General features: G+C 46.6%; 2 protein-coding genes and 2 pseudogenes across 5 annotated transcripts in view; 3 read left to right on the plus strand and 1 right to left on the minus strand.

The window, feature by feature from the left end:
• Positions 1 to 2,468, plus strand: part of LOC125368443 (sulfotransferase 2A1-like) — a 33,345-nt gene extending 30,877 nt beyond the window's left edge. Inside the window, exon 7 of the mRNA XM_048369410.1 lies at positions 2,399 to 2,468. The gene's annotated coding sequence lies outside the window, so the exon portion shown is untranslated. The remainder of the gene's footprint in view (positions 1 to 2,398) is intronic.
• On the plus strand, positions 77 to 24,912 carry LOC125368433 (sulfotransferase 2A1-like). 4 transcript variants are annotated; one of them, XM_048369398.1, is made up of 8 exons: positions 77 to 84; positions 3,170 to 3,174; positions 17,988 to 18,135; positions 19,107 to 19,318; positions 20,814 to 20,940; positions 22,877 to 22,971; positions 23,422 to 23,599; positions 24,682 to 24,912. In XM_048369398.1, exons 3-8 carry the CDS (start codon positions 18,000 to 18,002, stop codon positions 24,792 to 24,794), a joined length of 861 nt encoding a protein of 286 aa, XP_048225355.1. In that variant the 5' UTR covers positions 77 to 84; positions 3,170 to 3,174; positions 17,988 to 17,999; the 3' UTR covers positions 24,795 to 24,912. The 4 variants fall into 4 exon arrangements, with proteins under 4 accessions (XP_048225355.1, XP_048225357.1, XP_048225356.1 ...); XM_048369400.1 differs by lacking the exon at positions 3,170 to 3,174 and adding an exon at positions 4,658 to 4,664; XM_048369401.1 differs by lacking the exon at positions 3,170 to 3,174 and adding an exon at positions 5,068 to 5,073 and having other exon boundaries at positions 80 to 84.
• On the plus strand, positions 2,892 to 10,080 carry LOC125338882 (annotated as a pseudogene).
• Positions 14,595 to 15,703, minus strand: LOC125338883 (annotated as a pseudogene).
• Positions 24,913 to 26,137: the final 1,225 nt, after the last annotated feature.

Genomic DNA, 26,137 nt, shown 5'->3' on the forward strand with positions numbered 1-26,137 from the left:
AGCTCCTTTGTCGAATATCAGTTGGCTGTAAGAGTGCAGTTTTATTTCTGGGTCTTCAATTCTAATCCATTGGTCTTCCGATCTGTTTTTATACCAATACCATGCTGTTTTTGTTATGATGGCCTTGTAGTAGAGCTTGAAGTCTGGTATTGTGATAGCTCCTGCACTGCTTTTTTTGCCTAGATTTGCTTTGGCTATTCTAGGTTTTTTGCTGTTCCATATGAATTTATGGATTGGTTTCTCTATTTCAGTGAAGAATGTGGCTGGGATTTTGATAGGTATTGCATTGAATTTGTATAACAATTTGGGCAATATGGCCATTTTCACTATATTGATTCTGCCTACCTATGAGCATGGGAGGTCTTTCCATCTCCTTGTGTCTTCTTTGATTTCCCTTATTACATTTTTATAATTTTCATTAAATAGGTCCGTCATGTCCTTGGTTAGGTTGATCCCTAGGTACTTTATTTTTTTTTGGCTACTGTAAATGGAATTGTTTCCATAATTTCCTTTTCTGCTTGTATATTGCTGGTGTACAGAAAAGCTGCTGACTTTTGTGGATTGATTTTGTATCCTGCTACTTTGCCAAATGGGTTTATTAGGTGTAGGAGTTTGGGTACTGAGTTTTTTGGGTCCTTCAGATATAAGATCATGTCGTCTGCGAATAGGGATAACTTGATTTCTTCCTTGCCGATGTGGATCCCTTTGATGTCCTCCTCTTGCCTTTTTGTGGTAGAGTGCTCGTCTAGCATGCATGAAGCCCTGGGTTCAATCCTCAGCACCACATATAAAGAAAAAGCCAGAGGTGGTGTTATGACTCAAATGAAGCTCAGGGATAGCACACAGTCCCTGAGTTCAAACCCCTGGCCTGGTAAAAAGAAAAGAAAAGACAAATGAGTTGAGGACACTTGGCAGTGATTTTGGGGGGATATTAGTGAATTGGACTGAAGGTGTTGAGCCAGAATTCAAGCCCTTTCTTTTAGCAAGTGTTGTAAGATCTACACCTATCCTCAAAACAAAGGATTTGTAAATTAAAGACAAAAAAAAACTTGCCCTCAAGCCTGCTTCCTTCTATTTCCTCTTGTAGTTTGGTTCCCTGCCATGAACTGAAAATCAGATGAGCACAGAAGGCCCTGGAACCATTTCCTAGTTGCTTAATAGGCATTTTTATTTCTTCATCTCAAAATGACGTTTTGCTCCTGTTGTAATCTAATCATTGAATGATTTGTTCTTTGCCTGTACAGCTCTAAGCTCTTTGCACATTCTAAACAATTGCCCCATCTTTCCTGAAGAGGAGTTTCTCCCATTCTGAAAATTGGTTTTGTTGTTTTCTTGTTTTTGTGTTGGTGATCAGAAACTTTTTAATTTTATGCAGTCATATTTGTTCATTTCTTCTATTTCTTCTTGGCTGAGTCTTTGGAGTCCTAGGTAGAAAATTATCATCAAATTATTAAAGTATCCAGACATTTCCTGTGATTCTTTTATGAAATTGAAGGTTTGGGACTGCAATGAAATCCTGTCTTTCTGCTAGGTCTGTGTTTCAAAGGTTTGATGTCTTCATCATGGCCCAATGGTTTTGCTTTTTATGTTTCATTTGCATTTTTTTCTATTTCCTGTTTCTTCATTGCTATTTCTAAGGCAACTAGGGCTCCCTGATCCCAAAGCCCTAGTTTTCTGTCTTGTTTGATGATCTCTACAAAATCATTTTCCTCAGGGTTTTTAGGGATGGACAACACCAAATCCATTATTGAAACTCACTGATATTCTGGTAAAATTCTTGCCTGGCCTGGTGCTGATGGGTCAGGCCTGAAATCCCAGCTATGAGATCTGAGGATCATGGTTCAAAGTCCTACAGGCAGGAAAACTGTGAGACTCTTACTGCAATTCACCAACAAAAAACCAGAAGCAGAGCTGGGACACGCATGTCAAAGCACCAGCCTTGGGGAGAAAAACTCAGAGGTAGCACCCACGCCCAAGGCTGGCACAACGATCTGCACACCCAAACTTAAGGGGTACAGAGATACATGTGACCACACACTAAGCTGCACACGTGCACACACATATAGGCACACACCCTTACACACTCACATGTGTACACACATGTGGACTCATGCACACACATACACACACACAGAGTTCTTGGCAATTCATCCCTCTGAGCTCCAGTCTCCATGACAGTTGCATGGCAAGGAGTCGGTGGGCTGGGCCCTTTGTGCTCTGGGCCTCCTCTGATCTCTATTTCTCCATGGCCTCCAGGCATCACAGGGGACTGGAAGAACCACTTCACCATAGCCCAGGCAGAAGCCTTTCAGAAAACATTCCAGGAGAAGATGGCGGGATTTCCTGCGGAGCTGTTCCAATGGGATTAAGTTCAGACTTATCTCTGTATCTGTGGAGATGAAGATTTGTGACCCCTTGGGGTCAGGGCATAAGTCTTTCATTGATTCTGGTGGTTAGAATTTTCATGTGCATTTGATACCTTGTCTGATAAAATCACTATGACACCATTTTTCCATTTCTAACATCCCAGGTATTAACAAATCTTAAAAGCCAGGCACTGATGGCTCACGCCTTTCATTCAAGCTACTTATGAGGTTGAGAAATGAGGATCCAGACTTGAAGCCAACCAGTCAGGAAAGTCTTTGAGACAGTTATCTCCAATGAATCAGCAAAAAAGCTCTGGGCAGGGCTAAGTGGTACAGCAGTAGCACTGAACAAAAAAAATTCAGACACAGTACCCAGATCCTGAGTTTAACACACACACACACACACACACACACACACACACACACACACACACACCCTCCAGGCCTCTGAAAATTGTTTTTCCCTCTGAATAGGTCCTCAGCTCCCCCCAAATCCGTCCCATCCTTGCCCCCTTCTGCACCCCCATGGCGACCCCTTGCGGCACACTGTGCCAGGTACCTGAGTGTGCACAGTGATAGTGGCAGCAGTGCTGGGTAATGGGGCTCGAGGTGCTCAATGCTGATTGGACCTCGTCACCAGTTCATAATTGGCTCTAACCCTGTGATGGAAGGGATATTTTTATCTTTGTAGAGAGCATCATCTTTGATGCAAACCCACGAGAGTCTTTATTGCAAGCTTGAGCCTGGACTCTCAACCAACACCAACCCAGCAGATCTGGATTGAGAGCCCTGATCTCAGATAGCCAGGGTTTTTATTTTGATTACAACAGGGGAGGGTATTTCCAACTTGGCAGATATTTGATTGGATGGCATTTAGCAAGCAAGTCTTGTCCTATTTCTATTGGCTATCTACCCTTTCAGTTATGTATTTGGCTTTGATAAGGGGAACTGTCCTCGATATCAGGAAGTGACAACAGGTGGTCACATGTCGGGATCTGGACGATCCCTTCCTCCCCAATTTCCCGGGGAGAAATGGTTGAACTCCAAAAACTATGAGAGAGCACTTGGCCTTATTTCCCCACCCGCGGGAAATGAAGGTGTACCCTCGTGGACTTGCGCTAAGTTGAGGAAAGGTTGCTGAAGCCTCCCCTCCCCCCGGTCCCCTCACATGTTACCAGGAGCGGGGGGGGGGGGGGGGGCACCAGGGAAACGTCAAGATGGTGGAATGCGTCTCAGCCCCCAGAGGGTGGGCCAGAGAAATTTATTACGATGACAAAGGCGGTAGGGGAAGGACTTGGGGTGACTGACTGATTGGCTGACTGCGCTGCCCCTTAAGTGATGTCATGGGACTTCCTTTGTGGGCTGGACAACCCTATCATGGTGGCACGCACGTGTTCGCCTCCCGAGGGGCGGGGGGCTTCTTTTCCGGTTGAGGCCGGAAGGTGGGAGGGGCTCCCTCCCACACCGTCCCAGGGCTGGGGGAAGGGCAGCATCTTGCTCTTGGCGCCCTTCCTCCATCAAGGCCAAAACAGTCCCCAACAGTCACATAGCACTGAAGCAGGGGCACAATGCACGGGGTATAAAAAGTGACACATGGGTTAAGCAAGCTGTTTACAGAAGCAGAATTTTGCGGTCAGGCTGACCTAGTACCATGTTTATTTTAACAATTGCCACCATTCTTTCCCAAGCTTGAGCAGGCTAAAACAATCTAGTACTCAATCGTAAGTAAACCAACCCAACAGTGACCACGGCATTTTTCCTACTATTATGGGCATTTCTATACTCTATGACTATGATCATTTTTTATTTTTTTTTACTGTTTGATGCCATGGTTGCTACCTAGGTACAGAGGGGAACAAGGGATTCCTATATTTTTAAATAAATATCAAACTATAAGAAACTAGTCTCACGGGTCGGGGTGCAGCCCTTTAGTATGGAGTCATCACCAGGGTTTAGAAACTGTTATAATTTTAACACTAAAACTTATATTTAGGTACTCCAGTTTTCAGGTCAGCCCTAACACTTCCTCCAGACCTGTGTCCATGGGACCAAGTCTAGATGTGTCCCTGTGTCTATGGCAACAAAGACTTGTGCGCTGGAGGTCAGGACATAAACCTGTCACTTCAATCCCATGGGTCAAATTTTCATGCTCCTCATTTGATCATTTTCCTGATACAAATCACCACGGAAGGAATTTTCCAACTGCACCATCCAGCTATTAACAATTCTTAAAGCCAGGAGCCAGTGGATCATGCATGTCATCCCAGCTATTCAGAAGTCTGATATATGAGGGTCAAGGTTTGAATATAACCCAGGGAAGAAAGTCCAAAACACTTAGGAACAATTCACCACCACCAGCAAACCAGAAGTAGTGTTCTGTACATTTCCCTGTGAATGTTATATTGGTGAGCTTTATATGATTCTATATTTTACCATCTCCTTTTTCACATAATTCAAATATGAATGAGTGACCTTCTCCTTTCCTTCTGTCTCCAGGAACCAACTGGATGATTGAGATTCTGAGTCTCATTCTCAGCAAGGGGGATCCGGAGTGGATCTGCTCTGTGCCCATCTGGGAAAGATCCCCATGGATTGAGACTGAACTAGGATCCAAAAAAATAAGAGACATGAAGGAGGACCCCCGCCTGCTCTCCTCCCACCTCCCTTCCAACTCTTCCCCAAGTCTTTCTTCACTTCCAAGGCCAAAGTAAGTGAAATCTTGTGGTTGTAGTTCAAAACCAGCCCAAGCATTAAAGGCCTTGAGATTCTTGTCCCCTCGCAACCACCAAAGGGCTGGAAGTGGAGTGTGGCTCAAAGTGGCAGAGTCCTAGCCTTCAACAAAACAAAATCAGGGACAGTGCCCACACTTGTAGTTCAACCCCAATGACTGACAAAAAGAAATTAAAATAAAAGAAAACGTGAAGAAATAAGCCAGGCAACAGTGGCTCATACCTGTCACCCTAGTTACATAAGAGGGTGAGGTCTAAAGAACATAGTTCAAAGGCAACCTTGGCAGAAAAGTCTGAGAGACTCCACTGAACAAATATCACACTGCAAGTGGAGCTGGGAATCAAGGGGTACAGCACTGATTTGAGTGAAACAAGCTCATGGATGTTCCCAGGCCATGAGTTCAAGCCCGAGGACTGTTATGCACACACACACACACACACACACACACACACACACACACACACACACACACCACAATTAGTCTTCTAAGTTAGACATTGAGCAGATTGTTGATCTTTCCATATACGTCCCATCGTGTATGACTTGGCTGAAGAGAGGTCAAGGCCTCACATGTAGGAAAGATGGTAATGATTTTTGTTTTTGCTGCTTTGTCCCTTTAAGGTGATCTATGTCCTCAGAAATCCAAAGGATGCCCTTGTGTCTGGATATTATTTCTATAGTCAATCAAAGATCATGAAGAATGCAGAGTCCCTGCAGCAGTTTTATGAATGGTTCATCCAAGGCAATGGTGAGTGGGTTGTGAAATGAGGCTCATATAAACATCTTGGGGGAGGGGTGCTAGGCCTGGGGCTTGAACACTGGGTCCAGACACTTTCTCTTTTCTTCCACTCGAGGGTTTGGCTCTACCATATTAGCCATACCACCATTTCCATCTTTTTAGGGAGCTAAGAGTGTCCTGGTACTATTCTTTCTGAGATGACTTGGAATCATGAACCACATTGCAGCCTTCTGAGTAGCCTGATTGGCGGGAATGAGTCACTTATGCCATATATATATATATCTTACATGTGTATATGAAATATATGTAACTTACATAATATATCATATATATTATACTACATATATATGCCAAATATAAATAGTATATATATACTCTATGTTATATACTATATAATGTATTTGTATAGCTATAATATATAAGTATATACAAATATAAAATTCATACAGCATTTATATAAATATATCATGCATATAATAAGTACTATATAATATAACCTATAGGATATAATTTATAGGATGTAGTGTAAATAATTTACTTTTCATATGTATAATATTTAATACTTGTTCATAAGTATATATCCATATATATGAAATAAATTATATATAAACACTAAAAGATATATACATATATATAATTCACCTATATGTATGTGTGTATGTATATGGCCGGTACAGGGGCTTGATCACTGGATGCAGGCACTACTTCTGAGCTTTTGTTGCTCAAGGTGAGCCCTCTAACCCTTCAGCTACCCAACACTTCTAGCATTTTTTAGTACTTTTTTGGAGATGAGAGTCTCATGGAATTTCTTGCCCCGGCTGGCTTGGAACCAAGATCCTCAGATCTCAGCCTCCTAAGGAGCTAAGATTACAGGCGTGAGCCACCAGCACCTGGCCTGTGATACTTTAACCTGTGGAAATGCATACGATTTTTGTCACATATGCCTGGAGGAAGCTGATGTGGAAAAGGGGACAAGGGTAGAAAACATAGACCCCACTTAGTCATCCAACAGTGCATTTTTTTTATGCCTTATCATCCCAACTTGCAGTGTCACGTGGGTCTTGGTTTGCACACATCCTGGGCTGGATGTCTATGCGAGAGAGGGAGAATGTGCTGGTGCTCAGTTACGAGGCCCTCAAGAAGGTAACCATCCATTTTCCACGTACCCCACCGCACCACTGCCCCCTAACCCTGACTAACATCCATTCTCATAGACCTCACTCCACCTGTCATATTTCACAATCCTTGCCATTCAGGCGGCTGAGATTTGAAGACCCAGGTTCAAAGCCAGCTGGGGCAGTAAAGTCCATAGGAGTCCTCTCTCCTTCTAACCGCCAAAGCGCCAGGGTGGAACTCAAGTGGAAGAGTGCAAGCCTTGAGCACAAAGGCTCAGGGATAGCACCCTGAGTTCAATCATGTAACTGACACACTCACCCCCTCACAGACATACAGAGACATTAAAGAAATCTGTCTTGTTCAGAAATTAGCTGTGAGTCATCATAGTACCTGTTGTATTGGTCTTCTTGATAATTGTCAAATTCTCACTTGAGAATTGTCCAAATGCCTTTCTCTGCTTCTGGTACACCTCCAAGCTCTGTGCTCTGGTTGTGCTGCAACTAATCACAAAATGACATCCAGGTGCTCAGTGCTTGGACTAAATCCTTCTGGTCCTTGTTCTTTCCCCCCTCCATCCCTTCCTACCTCCCTGCACCCAGCTCAGCCTCTGTCACATGAGTGAGTCTGTCATTGCTCTTGGCTGACTGTCCCTTCTTGTGCTGCCTCTACTACTCCCTCCTTCTGAGGGCCGCTGTGTGTTCTCCTTCCCCTGCGTTTTCTGCGTTTTCTTACAGGACACCAGGAGCACTGTGAAGAGGACCTGCCAGTTCCTGGGGTGTTGGGCTCTGGCTATACCTTTAAGGGGCAGTCCCGAGAGGCCTGCCTCTTCTCCCGCCCTGGGGCTGTGTGGCTGTTAGCCACTTCTACCCCCTTCCGGGTCCAGAACCGGAAGAGGTAGCAAGCCAGCCCCGCCTTCTGCCTTGGCCATGTGTGTGTCAAAATGGTGCCAGGCCAGGCCCAAGGGCCGGTCCTATGGGAAGTGATGACTGCCCATAGAGGAAGTTCTGTGACATCACTGTGATGGGCAGCTTATCAGCCTGTCGCCAGTATGCAGTTAGTCCCTCCCCTTCCTGCCGCCATTACTGTTATATAAATCCCTCCCCTGAGTAAAACGGGTGGAAGTTCCAGAAGCTCACCCGGAGATGCCTGTGTGAATCCCATGTTGTTCTTTAAGTGTGCGAGGGGTGTCTCGTGACTACACACCACCAAGGTTTGCACATTGGGCCGCACTCCAGCTTTCCGCCTGGTGGGATGGGGCGGGATATGCGCAAGGGTGAAAGGGGCCCTGACACTGGGGAAGAAGTTGGAACCTCAAGAGCTGGACTTGGTCCTGGAGAACAGCTCCAGGCCATGAAGGAAAACAAGATGTCTAATTACAGCATGGCAAACAGGAATTACTTCCGTGCTGGCATTGAGATGATAAGGAGAGGTGTATAACTGCTGTGGCCTAAACATCTATTAGAGACCAGGAAGGGAATTCTTGACAGATCCATGCCTCATGAATATGGTTTTATAATTTTTCTTCCTGTCAGTTGTTGAGCTTGAAATTGGGGTCTGGGCACTTGCCCAGAGCTTTTACTCTCAAAGTTAGCACTCCACCACTTGAGCCACAGCCCCACATTGGTTTCTGGTGGATCACTGGTGATAAGGGTCTCATGGACCTTCCTTTCTGGGGTGGCTTTGAATCTCCATCTTCAGATGACAGCAGCTTGAGTAGCTATTACTACAGGTGAGAGGTGTCAGCACTAGGCTGACATTTTCATGTGTTCTTAGTTCTGGAGCTTGAACACGAGCCTAGACTCTGTTTCTGAGCTTTTTATTTTTAAATTTTTACTCATAGCTGGTGCTCTAGCCCTTCCAACACAACTCCTCCTTTGGCTTTTTGTTGCCTCATTATAGATCAGAGTTTCATGAACTTTCCTGCCATGAGGTAACTTCAAACTTTCATCCTCCAACCTCAGCAATTAGAGTAGCCAGGCTCCCTGCTGTGGGCCACCAGCTCCTGGCAGGCTTTATGTATGCATTAGACACTGTGATTTCTTCATCTCAGAATGGCTTTTTCATTCCATTGCCTATCTTGTCATTGAAAAGTTTCTCCTTTGGCTGCACAGCTCTCAGCTCTTTGCACATTCAGAATAATCGCCCTGCATTTTCTGAAGGGCAGGTGAAGATTCTCTCCTGATCCACAATTGTTTTTATTTTGTTGTTGTTTTGGGTTTTAGTTTGGCCTCAAAAGACTTTTTAGGATTTTACAGTTATATTTATCATTTGTTCTATTTTTTTTTTTTGGCTGAGGCTTAGAGTCCAGGCAGAAAATTATCACCTATGTCTCTATTATCTGCAGATTTCCCTGTGGTTCCTGTGTGAATTGAAGGTTTCAGGATTGCATTGAAATCTCATCATTATGCTAAGCCTATTTTCCCTAGTTTGGGTATCCTCATCATTGTTCAGTCTTTCTTGCTTTTATTTTTTTCTTATTCCACATTAATTCTTTCTACTTTCCTGTTTCTTCATTGCTTATTCTAATGAACCTCCAGAGTCCACCAACCCTGGTATTCTGTCTTCAGTTTGATACTCTCTGTCAATGGATTACCTCAGAGTTTTAAGGGTGAACAGCCACCAACTTCATAATTGAATTCACTGAAATTCTGATAAAGATCTTTGCTGGCTTGGCCTTTGTTGTTCCTACCTCAAACCCTGTCACTCAGGAACTTGCCATCTGAAGACCATGTTGCAAAACCAGCCCAGGCAGGAAAAGTCTGTGAGAATCTTATATCTCTACTATTAACCAGTGAAACACCACAAGTGGAGCTGTGACTCAAGTGGCAGAGCACTAGTCCAGGTCAACTTGTTGCACACACACACATATACATACATGCACAAGCACACATGTGCACACACACTGCTAGATCATTCCTCCCTCTGAGCACCAGTGTCCATGGCTTGGCCATTCCAGGGAGAAGCTCCCTGACCCTTCCTGCCCTGGCTGATCTCTCTGTTTCTCCATGACCTCCAGGCATGGTGGGGGGCTGGAAGAACCACCTCACCATAGCCCAGGCTGAAGCCTTCGACAAAATATTCCGGGAGAAGTTGGCAGGATTTCCTCTGGAGCTGCTTCCATGTGACTAAGGTACAGACTTAACCTCTATGTCTGTGGGGACAAAGGCTGGTGCCCCCTGAGGTCAGGGCATATCTGTCACTTGATTCTGTTGGTTAGAATGTTCATGGGGTACATTTGATCCCTTGCCTGATAAGTATCTCTATGGGCCCACTCTTCCATTTATAGCATCCCAGATGTTATCAAATCTTGCAAAGCCAGGAGCCAGTGACTCATGCTTAACATCCTATCAGATCTGATGGTCCATGTTCACAGCCAATAAAGACAGGAGAGTCAGTGAGACTTTTATCTCCAATAAATCGGCAAACCAAGTGGAAGTTGACCTGTGGCTCAAGTAGTAGACTGCCAGCTTTTGCTAAATAAGCTAAGTCCAGCACCTATTTCCGGAGATTAAGCCCCAGAACTCTCCCTCTCTGTCACACATGCACACACACACACACACACATACACACACACACACACACACTCCATCCTAGTAATCAGTGATGTCTCAGCCTTTGGTGTTTCTCCACCATGCTCAGGTTAGGGCAAATAAAGGAAGTCTCACAAAGTCTTCCTGCTCCCAGGAACTTGAGGGGACATGGAGATCAATAACATGGAAGATCATAGCTGAGCTCCCTGAGCAGAGAGAAATCATGGATGAAACAGGAAATCAGAAGAAAAATGCATTAAGGGCTCTTGCCAATGATTTTTGGGTGATATGAGTGGATTGAACATAGGGCCTTGACCCAGAAGTCCAACCCCTCTTTCTGGTATTCTTGTGACATCAACACCTATTGTCAAAATTAAGTACTTGAAAAAAAATTAATGGAACTTGGTCTCCAGGTTATTTCCTCAACAGATAATCACATGTACACAGATCATTGTTTAAATGATTTCACAGTTGCCAAATAAAAAAATCTCTGGTGAAAATCACACTCTATTGTGTTTTTAATCATATTATTTCCACAACAAGATGATAAAGCTGGGCTGGGAACATGGCCTAGTGGCAAGAGTGCTTGCCTCGTATACATGAAGCCCTGGGTTCGGTTCCCCAGTACCACATATATAGAAAACAGCCAGAAGGGGCGCTGTGGCTCAAGTGGTAGAGTGCTATCCTTGAGCAAAGAGAAGCCAGGGACAGTGCTCAGGCCCCTGAGCTCAAGGCCGAGGACTGGAAAAAAAAAACAAACATGATAAAGCTGGCAGCACACTTGATAATTTATTCCTTAGCACAAAGATTACATTAGTCACAATTATAGTCAAAAAGTAAATTGCTTTAAAAAAATTTAACCCTATTTTAGAGCTTTTTAAAATGCTTATTATATCCTAAGGGCCAGTTTCAGAAATACTAATTACATTACCCATGTCACCATCGGGCTTTCCATGTCAGAAGGAGGCAAGGCTGGAGCAGCTTTAGAGGAGCAGAGGACCCACACCGGGGGGGGGGTGGGGGGGGAGGGAACCTGAGATTCTCAGAGGCCTGGGCATCGAGTCCTGTGGCATCAGCTCTGCTGTTTCTGCCACAGAATTCAGGTTGCTAATTTCCAGGGCCTTTCTCTCTTTTCTGTCCTTATGGTCACCACACAGACAATACATTCTCTCTACCAGCCTGTGCTAGATAAAAAGGCATATGAAGGTAGATTATTTGAGCTCTGAGGGACCAATTTACCACTTCTGTTGAGAAATCTGTTATTTTATTCTTGTACCAGTTCTGGGGCTTGAACTTAGGGCCTAGGCGCTGCCCCTGAGTTTCTTCTGCTCAAGGCTGGTGCTCTGCCCCTTGAGCCACAGCTAGACCTCCAGAAATTACTTCTTCTTCTTTTTTTTTTTTTTTTACTCAAGCCAGAAGTGAGCAGCCAGCCTTCTCTTGGCTGATCCAAGTCCAGGACCCCGAGGTGTAGCACCCATTTCCCTTCCTTGGCCTCAGGCACCTCCTTCACCAGGGTGCTCCCATACTTTTCCTGATGAGTTTGATGTCAGCTGGAATAAGCTCCTCCGGTACATGGCTGAGATTGGACATCTTGTTCTCCTTCATCACCTGGAAGGAACTATTCTCTAGGACCAAATCCAGCTCTGACGGCTCCAGTACCTTCCCCTGAAACCCACAGTTCTTCTCTATCGTGTTCCTCGGTTCCTAGGGCAAGAAAAACAGGGGGCCATGGGTATGAAGAGGGGATAACATGGAGCAGGTCTCAAGGGAACAAAGTGAAGACAGCAAAAGGAAATGGCAGGAGAAAGGATTAGTGGAGTGTGGGTTGGAGTCTTGGCTCAGTGGGTAGAGCACGAGCCAAAAAGCAAATCATCAGGTGCTGATTTCAAGACTCCATCGCCAAACAAAAATAAAAAAAGAAAGAAAGGAGGATGAGTGGAATGTAGGAAGGAATGACAGACAATATGATGGAGACATTTATCAGGGAAGGCGAGGTGGGGACTGGATGCTGGGGGGGATGTAATTGGGGGAGGAGTGGTAAGAAGGAGAAGAAGGGGAGATGGCAGGATTGACAGGGACACTGGAGAGGGGTGTAAAATCATTCATTACCTTTTTTATCTCCTCATAACTGAGGATCAGCACGTTCTCCTTTTCCTGCAGGGACACCAGCCTCGGACGTGATCAAACCACGATGGGCAAGGCACTGCAGGGGGAACAGCAGGGCAGAATAAATAGACCCCACCATTCCCCATCTCCCTGGATAAAAATTCAGGGACCATTCTCAGGCCCTGGCTTCAAGCCTAGAAGTGGAACAACAAAAACAAATTATCCACTTGACTCTGATCTACAAAGTGCGATTTGCCAAAAACAGATTTTGAATAGAATTACACTATGTCTTCCAGTGTTCTCAAGTAGAATAAAGCAAAGCAGCGCCCCTGCAGACTGACCTGGTTGGTGCCATGGGCAGGGGCGGGGAGGCGTCTCGTGTGCTGAGTGTCCACGCTTTGACCTTGCACTTGGACTTCCGCTCATTTGTGGAAATCATGGATTTGGGGTCAGCTTGGCATGGAAGGGGCTCAGTGTGAGCTTGAGAGGGCCCTCGGTGCTTGTTGTCCCAGTCAGGTGTGTTGGTGCTGCCTCAGATGGGGCAAAGTTTGCTAGAGAAAGAAGGAAGGAAGCAAGATTGTTTGGTAAGCCATGTCTTGGCTCCACGGTGCTCTTGCTGGTTCCCGTTGCCATGATGCCTTCCACGTCACCTCTCCTCATGGCAGAAATCCATCTTACCATCTTGCCTGTAGGAAATGGTGTGGTGCAATGTATGGAATAGGTAAAGTACACTGATTTGCCATTGCACCCTTGGCATGTATAGCAGTAAAGGTTAGGCTATAAGTCGGGATAGCATTTAGTTCTCAGTGACACCCTGGTGGAGCTGACAGAGACCAACGTGATCAGGGCAGATGGGGAATGGTGGAGACTTTTTTTTTCTATAATTACTATTGTGTTTTCCTTTTCAATACTTTTAAAGATTACACATAATAGACAAAGAATTTTCTGATAATGTGTTAATTTCTCTGGAGACAACCATATATAATCATTTAAAATGACATGTACATATATGAGATAGAAGTTTCTGCAGCCTATAAAAGCCCCTTTTGGGGAATATAAGCAGTGTGCTGACAATTAACTTTAAAATAATTGGTTTCCTTACTAAACACGAAGCTCTTTGCTTGGAACTATCATCTGTGCAGGCAAAGAGCTCGGGTCAGGTGAACCCTGAACATTCCCAGTGCAGCCCCTGCAGTGACTGCAGGCAAATCTAGGCCTCTAGAAAGGCCCTCCACCCTCCATCACCTCCTTACATCACTTCTTATTCCTAAGCAAGAGAAAGAGAACAGTCTTCCGAAGATGAGAGGAAGAGACAGATATTTCTATGAGTACTTTCTGGGGCATTTCATGCACACATCTCACTAATTCCAAGAAAACATGCCTACAATTTCTTCCACTGCTCCTTTCATCACAAAAAAGGAGGGAACCACTTCTTTCCAACTCATTTTCGGTGCCTGGAACAACCAAATATTCCCCTGAAAGACATGCAATAATGCCATTTAGTAGAGGAAAGAATAAGGAAAAAGCAAAATGTTCTCCTTTCATTAGACTTAAAAGAAAAAACCCACCAATGTGCTTTACTCCATACTCAAATATCAGACACGTGCACAACATACTGCAAAACTAATACAATGTGGTTAAACACAATGCTCAGATATTAAACTTTCAAACACGTGAAAATCATCTTCTGAAAGATCAATGGGCTTTCTACTGTAGCTGCCGTTGTGCAACTTTATGAGTTTTCCTTTCAATGTCTGCCACTGCTCTTGATACTTGTTAGGAAGTTTTTTTTTCTTATTTTATTTATTTATTACATTTCTTTTTTTAATTTCAAACTGATGTACAGAGAGGTTACAGTTTCATACATTAGGCATTGGATACATTTCTTTTACTGTTTGTTACCTCCTCCCTCATTCCCCCCTCTCCCATCCCCCACTTCTTAGGAAGTTTGATGGAAGATAATGGCGTCTCGATAGTTGGAGGCCTAGATTTTTCCAGTGCCCATCTTCAGAATCCATCATCAGAGGACTGCTCAGAATCTTCATCCTTTCCTTCTGGTTTATAGTTCTGCATTTTAATATTAAATCTTTCAGCTCATTTTTGTGCTGCGAGTTTCGCTTGCATCTCCTCATAACTCTGTTTCTGAAGAGCCAAAGGCTGCTCCATGGAGAGCAGTTGAGTCATTCCTCTGCGATGGCAACATGTTGGTTTCCAATTCATGTGGCAGGGGCACAGGGTTTGGGACTCGCATTTCTAGCACTTCCTTGTAATGAGGCTTCTTAGGAGTCCCACTGGGAAGGTCTGTTGAGTTCTCTGCACTCAGGTTGTCTTCTGAATGGAGTTCACCCTGATCTGCAAGTGTAATTCTTTTTAAACTGTCAGTAAGCAAGTTGTCAAGGCTGAAGGAAATGTCTTGTCCATCTGCAGCAGAGTGGTGGGGGAGATAGACCCAGATGACGAAGGTCCCTTGGCTCTGCGGCTGGAAACTGGACCCTTGCTCACTGTGTGCCCAGCCTCGGGAGGGCTTCATTGCCTTTGTGAGCAGAATGCACATGGTTCTGCTTTGGGGGCAGGGTGCACAAGTCCCTGATTTTCTGAGCTAGTTTCAGATGACTTGATGCTCTCCACGGGGAACATCCAGGAAGTGGTGATGAAGTATCAAGTATTTGGTCAGAATTCAGGACCTTATCCATGTCCACATCACCTCCTGCAATCACTTTTTGCCTTCGCATATAGTCTATACACGAATAGGATGAAGCAGGTCACCTTTTCCTCTAACCTCTCCACATTCTGCAATGGCAGCTCTCAGTTGGGCAAAGGTGCGAAAGATCTTGTTACCCTCGTCGGGCAATCTGCAAATGAATTTTTCATTTTGTGAAAGGCTCTCCTAGCCCATCTACATCTCCCACAGGTTAACCCCGCAGCCCCAAGGAGCTGGGGGCTCGGAGCCCCCTGGCAGCAAGGACCTTCTGCCGGAGCTGAGGTTGGGGAAGTGGTGGCAGGCAGTCCACTTCCTCCGCAGGCCCCACGTCAGAGGCTGAGTGTCCACGAGGCACAAGGAGAACAGGCATGCCACCCCACCACTGCCTTTCTCACCTCTCTGCCGCCCCCTTCATCTCACTACCCCTCCTCCAGTGTCCACCCCCTGCCTGTCTCCTTCCCACCTTCTCTGTCACATTTCTCCATCCTGTGTGTCATTCCTTCCTGCATTCCACTCATCCTCCTTTTCTTTGTTTCTTTTTTTGTCTTGAGATGGAGACTCACGCTTGGTTTCTGATGCTTTGCTTCTTGGCTGGCGCACTAACCATTGAGCCATACCTCCATCCGGGCACTCCACTCTTCCTTTCACTGCCACATGCTTCGGCTGCCTGCCCATCCCCTTTTGTGCCCTCCTCTTGAGACCCACTCCCTGTTGTCTCCTTCTCTTACCTGTGGCCATGTTTTTCTCACATTAGGACAGGAGAAGCACGACAGAGAAGATCTGCCAGTTCCTGAGGAAGTTGCTAGAACCTGGAGAGCTGGACGCGGTCCTGGGGAACAGTTCTTTCCAGGCAGGGAAGGAGAACAAGGTGTCCAATCTCAGTCATATGCCAGAGCTGATTATTCCCACCAAAGTCAAAATCACAAGCACAAGCATGGAAATACCTACTGGAAGGAGGTAAGGAGAGGGAAATCGGGTCCAGGAACTGCAGGCTGATAGCCATGGATCAGCCAAGAGCAAGATGGCTGTTCACTTCGAACTTGGGTTAAAAAAAAATAGTAGACTGGTAGTGGAGCTGTGGCTCAAGTGGTAGAGCACCGCCCTTGAGCAATAGCAGCTCAAGGGACAGCACCCAGGACAGGCATAAACAGTAAAATAATAGATTTCTCTACAGAAGTGATAAATAGGTCCCTAACCGCAGAAGGAATCCACCCTGGATGTCTTTTCTTCAATCAGTGGGTGGCAGAGAGAATGTATTGCCTGTGCAGTGGCCAAAGGACAGAGAAGAGAGAGAGGCCATGGAATTAGCAATCAGAATTCTGGGTCAGAGACAGAAGAGCTGATGCCACAGGACCCGGTGCCCAGGCCTGTAAGAACCTCAGGTTTTCCCTCAGTGGGGGTCTGGGTCTTTGGCTCCAAGAGGAGCTGCCCTCCCGGCCTTGCCCCTTCCTGCACACCCCGTGGCGACTCCTTGAGGCGCAGAGAGACGGGCTCCACGAACTGTCATGGTGATGGCGACAGCAGCTCTGTGAACGGGGCTGGTGGTACTGCATGCTGCCTGGACGCCTCAGTAGTGCAGAATCAATCCTCATACCATGACAGAGGTATGTGTTTTTATATTCGTGGACATCATTGTCACCGAGCGCGTTTTTATCCTCTGAGAGGGGTGGGCCGAGATATGGATTTAAAAGGTTAATTCTAACGTAATACGTAACATAAGATGTGATAGTAATTAAAAATTATAAAGAGAAGGTAATAAACAGAACAGGAAATGTATCTAATGCCTAACATATGAAACTGTAACCTCTCTATACATCACCTTGGCAATAAATAAGCAAAAAATTAAAAAGAAATCATTCCAGCTGGATGCTTATTGCTCATGCCTGTAATTCTAGCTACTAAGAAGGCTGAGATCTGAAGATCACGGTGCAGAGCTGCCTGGCAGAACATTTCTAAGACTTTTATCTCCAGTGAACCAGCAAAGAAACCCCAAACCAAAATCCAAAACCAAACATGAAGTGGAGCTGGGGTTGAAGTGGTGGAGCCTCCCCCCTTAAGCAGAAAATAACTCAGAACCGGTACCTAGGTCCTGAGTTCAAGACCCCATACTGACCCCACGCACACATACATGTCCACACGTATCCATGAACACATGTATACATACACGTGCCCAGGCACACGCATATACAATACACATTTACCTACTGCATACAAACATGCGTGCACACGCATAACTTTCTGTCATATAAGATCTTTATGGTGCCCACTGGAACACTGAGGGGACTGGAATCCTGAGAGCCCAGCCCACGTGTCCTGATCCCCACACACCGGGGGCAGGAATGGTGCCCAGGGTGGCAGAGGGCAGACTGTCAGAGGAGAGCACTGGGTGTGGGGCATGGTCACTGTGGAGTCCATCTCCCAGGAGAGATGGTGGCTTTACCCCAGGGCAGGCACTGTACTCAAACTTGTAGTTGAGTTTCCATGCCAGGAACTGAAAATCAGGTGAGCACAGATGGCCCTTTGAATGATAGCACAGTTGCTCAATAAAAATCCCCGGGGACAATCACAGTTGTTGTTTTTACTTTATTTTGAAATTAGCTTTACCTGAAATCAAAAGTTAATGATTGGCTTCACCACCTAGGAGATAGCACAGACTCTGCCCCCACCACCTCAGTGGCTGGGAAACAAGTGCTGGGCAGGAGGGCTCGACCATGGCACACGACTACATGTGGTATGATGGAATTGCCTTTCCTGCTGTAGATTACAAACCTGAAATATTAAAAGCAGCCCACGAGAAGTTCGTGGTGAAGGATGAGGACATCATGTTGGTGTCCTACCCCAAATCAGGTGAGCATTTGGGGCCGGGGTCTGGAGCAATGGCAGGGCCTGTGTTCCCATCCCAACTGCTTCCCACCTGCTCCACACTGTGGAACTGTGGCCTCTGGGGCAGAGCCCCAGCCTTGAACACAAACTCTCAGGGATGGCGCCCAGGCCCTGGTCAAGCTCCAGGGCTGGGGGCTCAATTTTTTTGTGTTTTAGAGGTGCTCCAAGGTATACTAAAATGAGAAGGATGATGCTGAGGTTACTTGGAGAAGAGGAATGATTTCAAATAGCAGTATCATTTGGGCCATGGTTGGGAAGTGGAAGTTTTGGGAGTGCAGGGGATCAAGTGTGAAGGGGACGTTGGGTGGGGGAGCAGGCACCAAGGATGCACTGCAAGTGCAATGTGCTGAACTGCAGACCCCAGGAGACACACTGAAATGATGTCAGGAACTGCCACCAGGTGGACTACACCCAAAATCCACAGAGAAATGCCTGTCTAATCCAAAACAGACTGAGAGATCAAGATGGAATAGTACTCAGTGTTGAAAATGCAGACAACTCAGAGAGCTATGCTCTTGTTATTTTCCCGGCATTTTGCTATTTGAAGCACCTGAGACAAGCCTGCAGTGACAACAAGACATTGTGTGCAATGGCACCCACATTCGAGGCTCAGAACTGCCAAGTCCTAGAGGAGATAAGAGGCTGGTGGGAGGCAGGGGAAGCGGCTCACAATCCAATATTTAGGTGTTGTTGGCAGTGAAGATTTATCAGATGTCAAAACACTGGCATTGGTGAGCTATGATTGAAATAAACTCAACACTGCTTACCCCCACCAGATTGTATGCTCCACAGATTTCTATCAGTAAGGCAGAAGGCATGTATATTTTACCATAATGGGGTGTTTGTGTGTGTGTGGAGAGATTAGACACATATATAATATTGTATTATATACTCAGATAGAAATCAGTGACCTTTGCTTTTCTCTCTGTCCCCAGGAACCCATTGGTTGATTGAGATTCTCTGTCTGATTCACACCAAGGGGGATCCCAAGTGGGTGCAATCTGTGAACACATATAATCGCTCCCCGTGGATAGAGACTGAGAGTGGAAACACAATAATTGTGAACAGGAAGGAGGCCCCCCCCCTCATCTCCTCCCACCTCCCTATCCAACTCTTCCCCAAGTCTTTCTTCACCTCCAAGGCCAAGGTCAGTACACAGTGCTCAATAACTATTCCATCAATGCCTTATGAAAATGTATGCAGGCAGGAGAGCTGGCATTCTCCTTCTGTAGTCACGGTGGGGCCTGAGGCTCTCCTTCATGAGGAGAGGGTCCTCAACCAAACCAGTGTCAAGGATGGGGCTCATGGCCACATAATCCCTGACAGATGAACTGGATGCACCAAACCAGGAAGAAAACTGTACTTAGGGCTGAGAATGTGGCCTAGTGGTAGAGTGCTTGCCTAGCATGCATGAAGGCCTGGGTTCCATTCCTCAGGGCCACATATACTGAAAAAGCCAGAAGTGGTGCTGTGGCTCAAGGAGTAGAATGTTAGCTTTCAGCTAAGAGAAGCCAAGGACAGCTCAGGACCTGAGCTCAAGCCCCAGGACTCCCCCAAAATCCCGATTGTATCTTAAGCCAATACCCATGGCTCGTGCCTGTCATCCCCACTAAATAGGAGACTGAGATCTGAGGATCAACGTTTGAGGCCAGCACAGGCAGCAAAGGCCAAGAGACTCTTATCTCCAACAAACCACAGAAAACAAACAACCCACAGGTGATCTGTTTCTCCAGTGGTAGAGGACCAGCCTGAGCACAAAAACAGAGGACAGCCTGGGCCCTGAGTTCAGGCTTCCAGACTGGCAAACAAAGAAATAAAGTGAAAATAATAAAATGAGATTGCATTGTTTCAGTGTCATGGGACCTGGCACCTGGTGCAGTGATTAAACCCCTGGTGCTCAGGACAGATCAGCCCTGGGTCCTTTCTCCTCCAGAGAGCCATCCTGGTTCCAGGCCCATGGGAAACCCTTCCTCAGTGCCATCCTACCTAGAGTGCACCTGGACATCACAGAAATGGGGTCCTTTGCTGTGAACTCTGTTGCTGTGTTATTTCATCTCCCACCCTCAGTGGTCTTTTTTTTGTTTTCTTTTCTTGCTTTGTTTTTTGCCATTCCTGGGGTTTGAACTTGGTGCCTAGGTGCTGTCCCTGAGCTTCTGTACTCAAAGCTGTCACTCCTGCACTTTGAGCCAGACCTCCACTTCTGCTTTTCAGGTAGTTTATTGGAGATAGGCATTTCATGGGCTCTTTTGCCTGGGCTAACTTCAACCTTTGGTCCTCAGATCTCAGCCTCCAGAGGAGCTGGGATTACAGGCATGAGCCACCAACGCCCAGCAGCGTCAGTGAATTTTACACTGAGTCATAAATCTGTGGCCAGCAAATGCTAAGCAGCATCTTTTCTCCTGTGCTCTGTCGATTAATATCAGAGATCCTTCTAGGCCTTGCATTGACTTTCCATTGCTTTACTCCTGGCACAGTGATTTTATTTAGAAACCCTGAAAATGATTTGACAAACTAATGCACAACCAAAAGACCCACAGGTATCTTGATGTCTGGGAGACATTTTCTAGAACTTCTCTGACCACCAGGAATGTGAGCAATTAGGGGAATGATGTTTGTTTAATTCTCTCCTTTCTCTCTTTCAGTTGATCTATGTCATCAGAAATCCTAAGGATGTTCTTATATCTGGTTATTATTTCTGGAGTTCTACAAATCTGGCTAAGAAGCCAGAGTCGCTGGAACAATATTTTGAATGGTTCTTGCGAGGACACGGTGAGTGGGTAGCATCTTTCAGTGCCTTCTGTGACCCCTCGCTCCAGGTTTTATCTTTAAATCTCACCATCTGTGAGTCCAGTTTTGCTCCCCCTAGAATTCACCTTTGCTAAAGGCAACACCACACTTTGCCCATGATGGAAGTTCCCCTGGGGTTTTGAGCCCCTGGAGCTCCATACCTGGGGGATGACCCGGCCCCCCTCTGTGGGTTCTCCTCCCAGCTGTTGACTGACAGTTTCTCACTGGCTTCCCACATGACCAGATTCTACCTTTCCTATGTATTTATATTCTTTCCGTTTTCTTGTGCTGTCTGTTTTTCTCACTGGAAGTTGGGATCGCTATGTTTGCAATCAAGCAAAATTTGTGGGTCATTCACTGTCCTTGTAATTTTGTCATTTCTCTGTGTTTCTGTCAGGTTTCCATGGCTTGAGTTGGGTATGGAAGATGGGGGCCCACATCTGTGCTTTATTTACCTCATCATCTGGAGGCTCAGGCTCTTGGCTTTAGCTTCACAACCAGCAGAGCTGCTTAACGAACTGTTTCTCCCCTAATCCAATATCTCCTCCCACTCAGCAGCATGGTGCTGCTGCTCATGGCTGTCAGCTCAGCTACTCAGGAGGCTGAGAGCTGAGATCACCGGTGGAAGCCAACTCAGGTAGGAAGGTCCAGGAGACTCTGGTCTCTACTTAATCATCATAATGCAGGAAGTGAATTTGTGGCTCAAGTGGGAGAGTGCTGCTTGGAGAGTAAAATTTCAGGCACAGTGACCAGGTCCTGAGTTTGAGTCCAGAAGTAGCGCACCTCAGTTTGACTGTGATCTACAGAGTTGATTGTTCAAAATTAGACATTGTGTAGTATTATTTTTTTCTTTTGGTCAGTTATGGGCCTGAACTCTGGGACTGGTCACTGCCCTAAACCTCTAGAACTCAATCATAGGTCTCTTCTACTTGAGCCACAGCAACACTTCCGGTTTTCTGGTGGTTAGTTGGAGATTAGGTCTCAGTAACTTTCCTGCCTGGGCTGGCTTTGAACCGCCATCTTCAGATCTCTGCCTCCTGATTAGCTAGAATGACAGATGTGAGCTAGCTGTGCCCATCTTGAACAGTATGTTTGAACAGTAGGTCTGCCAGTGTTTTCATGTAGAAGGAACCACAGCAGAGCCCCTACAGACTGACTTGCATGGTGTCGTGGGCAAGGATGGGGAGGTGCCTCGTGTGCCAAGTGTGAAAGCTTCGATCTTGCACTTGGACTTCTGCACAGTTGTGGAAATTATGGACTTGGGCCAACTTCCCATGGAGTGCCCTCAGTGTGAACTATGTGAAGGCCTGAGGCACTTGCTGCTCAGGGGAGAGGAGTTGCTGCTGCCTTTGGTGACCTGCTTACACGGGTTGCTCCCAAAGAGAAAAGAAAACCAGATTGTTCTGAAAGCCATGTCCTGTACCTCAGTTCCCAGAGAGGGGAGGAGAGAAGGAGGACACAGTGACTCCATGGGGACTGAGCTGGTGTCATGGGGTCACCACCCAGGTCTGATGGCTTTATAGCCCAGGCCCTGGAGGGATTTGAAGTCACTGCCCCCATGATGCTCTGGCAGTTATTCATGTATGTGGAATTCTGCTCAGTTGTGGAAATTATGGATATGGACCAACTTGGCATGGAGGGCACTCAGCCTGAGTACTCACTGCCCAGGTCAGAGGAGTTGCTGCTCCCTTTGGGTGACCTGCCCCACGTGGGGCAAAGCTTGCTCAAGAGGAAATAATAGAGTTTGGAAAGCCATGTCCTGCCTCCAGAGGGCTCTCCCTTTCAGGCTATAGAGAGACAGGATTCGTTACTCAGTTCACCCTGGTGAAGTTAAAAGGGACCAAAGTGATCAGTGCTAAGGACACAGGGCAGATGGGGAAAGAAGTGACTTTATTTGCTGCCCTGGTGTCCCCTGCAGTGCCGTACGGGTCGTGGTTTGATCACGTCCGAGGCTGGCTGTCATTGAGGGAAAAGGAGAATGTGCTGGTGCTCTGTTATGAGGAGATGAGAAAGGTAATGAATGGTTTTCCATGCCCCCACCACACCACTGACCCCCTGACCCCTTCCTCCTTCTCCCCTTCTACTCCCTCTCCCCTAGTACACACACACACACACACACACACACACACACACACACACACACACACACACACACTCTGAATGTCCTTCTTGGTCAAATGTCTCCATCATGTGGTCTGTCTTTCCTTCCTGTATTCTACTCATCCTCTTTTCTTTTCTTCATTTTTAATTGTTTTTGGAGATGGAATCTTGAACTCAGTTTGTGATGCTTTGCTCTATGGCTGGCGTTCTACCCACTGAGTCACAACTCCAACCCTACACTCCACTCATCCTTTCCCCTGCCATTTCTTCTGCTGTCTTCCCTTCCCCTCCTGCCCCCTCCTCCTGAAACCCACTCCCTGATGTCTCCCTCTCATACCTGAGAACCTGTTTTTGTCCTGTTAGGACCCAAGAAAGTCAGTAGAGAAGATCTGCCGGTTTCTGGGAAAGGCCCTAGAACCGGGAGAGCTCAACTTGGTCCTGGAAAACAGTTCCTTCCAGGCGATGAAGGAGAACAAGATGTCCAATTTTGGTAGTGTGGCCAAGGAGCTTGTTCTCAACGACTTCAAAATCACCAGGAAAGGTATGTATACACCATGTGGAGGTGTCAGAGGCCTAGATAGGCAAGTCCAGTGCTCTCACCGCAGGCTCCAGGCCAAGGATCAGCCAAAGGCAGCATGAGTGGTCACTCCCAGCTTGTCAACAAAAGTAGGTTGGCAGTGGAGCTGTGGCTCAAGTGGTATAGTACCAATTTTCAGCAAAGAAAACTCAAAATCAGAGTCCAGGCTCTGAGTCCAAGGCCCACTACTAACAGTCCAACGGACAAACAAACAAGGAAATGGGTAATGTGATAGTAATTAGAGCTGAAAACAAAACAAAATACAAGTTCCAGCAGGATGTTCATGGCTCAGGCCTGTAAACTAGCCACCCAAGAAACTGAGATCTGAGAATCCCCTGTCAAAGCCAGCCCACACAGGAAAATCCATGAGACTCCTGTTCAGTTAACCACCAAAACAAATAGAAAATGGAGCTACGGCTCAAGGAAGAACACTAGGCTTGAGAAGAAATAACTCCCAGTCTACAATCAGCCCCTGAGTTCAAGATTCCCTTTGGACACACACTTGCACACACATGCACGCGTGTTCCCAGAGGCACACACATTTAACTCTTATAGAAGAACTCTACCGGATGCACCTGTACACACACAAACACACACATGTGCACACATGGAAAGACACATTCAAGTTTATTAACTAAAAACTGTATAAAATACACATGGATACAATGTAAATCCACACACTTGTGTACACATGCACATCTAACTCTATTATATAATAACTCTATCACATAAACACTCACCTTTAACCCTGTATTACAGAGAAAGGGTATTGTGTGCTCGCAGACATGGAGGGGACCCGGTACTTCTGAGACCCCAGGTCTGAGCTTCCAGTGTCTTGCTCACCTGGGGCAAGAAGTCACCCATGGTGGCAGAGGGCAGAATTTCCGAGGAGAACACTGGGCATGGAGCCGGTTGCTGTGGAGTTCATCTCCTGAGGAGATCAGTGGCTTCACTCTCTGGGTGGGCAGAGGGCAGAGGGGACAAAAGGGGTTGGCGCCATCCTGCCCTGGCCCTGTCTGATGTCAGCATTTCTCCACGGCCTCCAGGCATTACCGGGGACTGGAAGAACCACTTCACCCCAGCCCAGACCCAAGCCTTTGAGGAAACCTTCCGGGAGAAGATGGCAGGACTTCCTCCAGAGCTGTTTCCATGGGACTAAGTCCAGAATTACCTCTGTGTCTGGGGGGAGGAAGACTTGTGCCCCATCTTGCAGAGGCGACAGGCCTGGGGAGGGGGCTCATAGATGCACCTGTCCCTCAGTTCTGCAGGTCTGGGCTTTTCTGAGGCATCTTTGATCCAATGACCAGGGCGAGTGACCAAGTGCAAGTCAATGAGGCTCATGGGTGTTCTTGCTCAAATAAATGGGGGCAACGGAACTCAGGGATGACAAACATGCCTTAATGCTTCCCTTTGTGGGGGTGACCCTCGAGAAAGTCCCTGAGGAGGTCCCCCGGGAGGGGACAGAGATGTCCCATGGCAGGAGGCTGCCTGAGGGTCTGCTGGATGTTCTCTGGAAGGGTTCTCTTTCCTCCCATTGACTCCTACGGGAAGCACTCTGCTCTTTCCACACCAGACAGCTCCAACCCCTCAATCCAATGAAGGCAAACATCCACCACCTAGGGAATCACCACATGGACCTGGGTGTTTGCACTGATGATCTGTCTCAAAGAAGTACAACACTCCTCCAAAAGGAAGCATGGCCAATGGGACTGGCAAACTGGCAAATTCCTTTGGGTGACCCCTGAGGTCCTGGTGCAGTAAACACAGGGGAGACTGGGAAGTGTAGATGGCGGTAGGGCCTAGGCCAAGCCCCTGTGGCAATTTCCATGAAGTGATGGTGGCCAGGAAGAGTGGCCAGTGACAGTGGGCCTATCTCCTGCGATCTGCAGGAGGACCGTGCTCTGTACAGGGAACCCTTCCTCACCGTTCTTTCTGGTTCAGGGGTGGGGAGGAGGTGCACTACAGTGTGACCTTAGGACTTTGACCCTGCTATCCAGGTGCTCTACTGCTTGAGCCATACTGCCAGTCCCCCTCATCCTACCTTTTCTTTTGTTTTGTTTTGCCCTGGCTGTTTTTGAGGTTGGGGTCTCACTTTTTTCCAGGACTGGCCTGGACCTGGAGCTTCGTATTTATACTTGTCACTTTAGCTGGGTAACATGCATGAACCACCAGCCTGTGTTTGTTGAGATGGGGAGAAGTTCTCTCAATGCTGTTAGCCTAGTCCATCTGGAAACTTGGATTCCTCCTGATCCTAGCCTCCTCTATCCTTCAGAGCCGGGAGGGCAGGTGCATACCCCAATCCCAGGTATTGGCTGAGATGTGGTCTCATGAACCTTTTTCCCTGGGCTGGCCTTCAATCCCAGTTCTTCTTATCTCTGCCTCCTGACTAGCTAGGATTAGAGATGTGAGCCACCGGCACCTGGCTTCTTTCTTCTATAAGATTTTGCTCTTCATGGGCTGGGACGGGCTCCAGGGAATAAGTTCAACAGATTTGGGGAGAGA

Source organism: Perognathus longimembris, chromosome 20 (genome assembly GCF_023159225.1).
Source record: "Perognathus longimembris pacificus isolate PPM17 chromosome 20, ASM2315922v1, whole genome shotgun sequence".
Lineage (NCBI taxonomy): Eukaryota > Metazoa > Chordata > Mammalia > Rodentia > Heteromyidae > Perognathus > Perognathus longimembris.

Coding starts and splice junctions, on each gene's coding strand:
- LOC125368433 (XM_048369398.1), top strand. CDS start 18,000: ATGGCACACGACTACATGTGGTATGATGGAATTGCCTTTCCTGCTGTA. Junction 18,136..19,106: donor GGTGTCCTACCCCAAATCAG/GTGAGCATTTGG, acceptor CTCTGTCCCCAG/GAACCCATTGGTTGATTGAG. Junction 20,941..22,876: donor ATGGTTCTTGCGAGGACACG/GTGAGTGGGTAG, acceptor TGTCCCCTGCAG/TGCCGTACGGGTCGTGGTTT.